At 42.8% G+C, this 3,059-nt stretch overlaps 1 protein-coding gene across 3 annotated transcripts in view; it reads right to left on the reverse strand.

The window, feature by feature from the left end:
- Positions 1–479: 479 nt before the first annotated feature.
- The window catches only part of ZNF326 (zinc finger protein 326), a 36,645-nt gene continuing 34,065 nt past the window's right edge, over positions 480–3,059 (reverse strand). For all 3 annotated transcript variants that reach the window (XM_015569717.1, XM_015569718.1, XM_006772591.2), the window contains exon 11: positions 480–1,389. In XM_015569717.1, coding sequence (XP_015425203.1) covers positions 1,024–1,389 — 366 coding nt within the window. In that variant the 3' untranslated portion in view covers positions 480–1,023. The remainder of the gene's footprint in view (positions 1,390–3,059) is intronic.

Genomic DNA, 3,059 nt, shown 5'->3' on the forward strand with positions numbered 1-3,059 from the left:
CTGTCCGGTCTAATTAGCATATTAGCCTTTTATTATTAAAGTATATAAGCATATGGCTTACAAAAAGTAAAAAGAGGAGAGAAATATTCAAAAGAAATAATTCTTTTCTTTAAAAAGTGATAGTTTGCTTCTTGGTTCTTCAACCAAATACTGACATTACGAAATAACTAACACAATTATGAAAGATTACTTGTATGCAAATGTATTTTCAAAAAGATTTCAAGATTTGACACAGGCACCAAGAAATGACATTAATTAAAGCAAGTATAAATAGGTAAGTTATAGACTGGCCTCTACTTGAAATATTAAAAAATATTTAGTAATACATTTTAAAATATGATTGAGGTAAATTTTTTCTGTAATTCAAGTCTTCTCAATCATCTTAAAATACCTGTGGGCTGAACTCATGCATTAGGCAAATCCTGATTTTAAATACTCATCTAATTGCTGTCTGTTTCATGTAAAATTGCTAATCCAGGTAGAGTTTTTGTAAAAAACATTTTATTACTACAAAGGGAAACATGGTCACAAAAAGCCTTGAAGCGTATCTTAACGCAAATTACTATTCAATGTTCAATGCAGTAAAAAAATACACAGAGCACAAAATACTTGCCCAGTTAATCTCTTCCAGGGTAAGTATTCAAAACATTAATGCACACTTGAATATATACTCCCAAGAGCAGCATTTAAGTTCAAATGATTAGAATAGATATACTAACAATACGTATCTGTTATCCTAACACCAATAAAGTAATAAAAATTAAGCTTACAAATTATACAAACCATTTATTGAATCTAAGTTGGGTAACTATAAAAACTAAACTAATACCTTCATTTTATTTAAACAAATGCCAAACATTTAAAAATTATATAAAATAAAAATTTAATGTGTGGAATGCATGCAACATGGGTGTTAACTCTCTTATTTTAAACTATTAAAATTCTTACCCTTTTCCACATTAGGACAGAAATTTAAAGCTTCTTTTATATCTAATACCTTATATTTAATTTTCTTCTGGTTGTTCAGCCGGAAGGCTTACATTCTCTTCCTTTGCTGCTTCTTCCTCTCCTTCCCCCACTCCTGTCTTCCCCAACTTCCGTTCCTTCCCCCGTCCCTTCTATGTCCCCCACTCCCTCTATTCCTTCACCTTCTCCTCCTTCCTCTACCCCCACCACTTCCTCTGCTTCCCCTACACGCTCTGCTTCCTCTACACCCTCTGCTTCCTCTACTCCCTCCACTTCCCCTACTCCCTCCACTTCCCCCACTTCCTCCTCTTCTTCCTCTTCTTCCTCCTCTTCAATATGTTCACCAATCTTTTCTTCTTCCTCTTCATCTCCTTCTATTTGCTGATCTTGAGAATGATCTTGAATTTTAAAAGGATTCTCACCCTAAAAACACAAGAAATAGCTTTTAAAATCAGCACATTTTATATCAGTGAAATTTTTATATGCTCTATCATCAAAATACTTTCAAAGCTTTTTATTTTAACACTAGAGGCCCAGTGCACAAATTCATGCATGGGTGGGGTCCAGCCAGCCCGGCCCCAACTGGGATGGATCAGATCGGGGCTAGGCCTGTCGGGAAGAGGAGACAGCAGGAGGTTGGCTGGCCAGCCTGCCCCAATCAGGTCTAATCAGGGCTTGGCCAGCCGTGGGGAGGGGCCATGGCAATTGGCCAGTGGGTCCCACTCCCGATTGGGAGTGGGGCCAGCCATGGGGAGGAGCTGTGGGCAATTGGCCAGCAGGCCCCACCCCCAAATGGGGTGAGGGGGCCAACCAGGGGCCCACGGCCTGGGGAAGGGGCCATGGGTGGTGGGCCAGCCAGCCCTGCTGCTGATCCGAGTGGGGGAGCCAGTCAGGGGCGGAGCCTGTTGGGGGGAGGGGCCACAGGCTGATCAGGGTGGTAGGGGCCCATCAGGGTTGGGGCCAACTGGGGGGAGGGGCCGCAGGTGGTTGGCTGCCAGCCCTGCCCCTGATTGGCATGGTGGGGGCCCATTGGGGTGGGGTTGGCGAGGGGGAGGGGCTGCAGGAGGTTGGCTGGCCAACCCCGCCCCCTATTGGGGTGGGAAGGTGATCAGGGGCAGGGCCAGCCAGGAGGAAGGGCCATGGGGGGGTTGGCCGGCTACCCCACTCTCGATCAGGGTGGAAGAGGTCGATCAGAGTTGGGGCTAGCCGGAGGAGGGGCCACGGGAGGCTGGCCAATTGGACCCCCTTCCCCGCCATTGACCAGTTTGCTGGCCACAGTAGGCATCATAGCGACCGGTCGTTCTGGTCGTTCCGGTCACTGGCTTTTCATATATACAGATAGAAGATAGATGACAAATATCTGTTGAGTACCTATTCATGCCAAAGTGAGTATATACATTACTGAATTCATTACTTTATACTAATAAACTAGAAGGCTTAAAGGCCCTATTTTTTTTTAACTGAATTTCTAAAATTTTGTATGTGTGTAGAACAAAGACAAATATATGGGTTTTTGTAGAAACTAAGTAGATGAAGTAAAATATCTAACTTCTGCCCTAGTTGGTTTGGCTCAGTGGCTAGAGCATTGGCCTGCATACTGAAGGGTTCTGAGTTCAATTCTGGTCAAGGACACATGCCTAGGTTATGGGCTCATCCCCAGTAGGGGGTGCACAGGAGGTAGCCGATCAATGATTCTCTCTCATCTCTCCCTCTATCTCTCTGTCCCTTGCCCTCTCCCTTCCTCTCTGAAATCAATAAAAATATTTTTAAAAGATATTTATCTTCTACTTAATTATACTAGTCAATGTACTGCTGTTGCAGAGTATCTTTAAAAACTCAAATGAGCCTGATTGATGCTCAGTTGGTTGAGCATCATCCCATGCACCAAGAGTTCCAGTTCAGTTCTCAGTCAAGACATATACCTAGTTTGTGGACTCGACCCCCAGTAAGGAGAGTGCAGGAGGCAGCAAATCGATGTTTCTCATTAATGTTTCTCTCTCTCTCCCTCTAAAATATGAACAAAAACGTATTTTAAAAGAATGCAATAAGTTTATATAGCTTAAAATGTTTTTAAAAATGCAAATGAAAATAAT

This window comes from Myotis davidii, unplaced genomic scaffold (assembly GCF_000327345.1).
Source record: "Myotis davidii unplaced genomic scaffold, ASM32734v1 scaffold1146, whole genome shotgun sequence".
NCBI classification, from domain to species: domain Eukaryota; kingdom Metazoa; phylum Chordata; class Mammalia; order Chiroptera; family Vespertilionidae; genus Myotis; species Myotis davidii.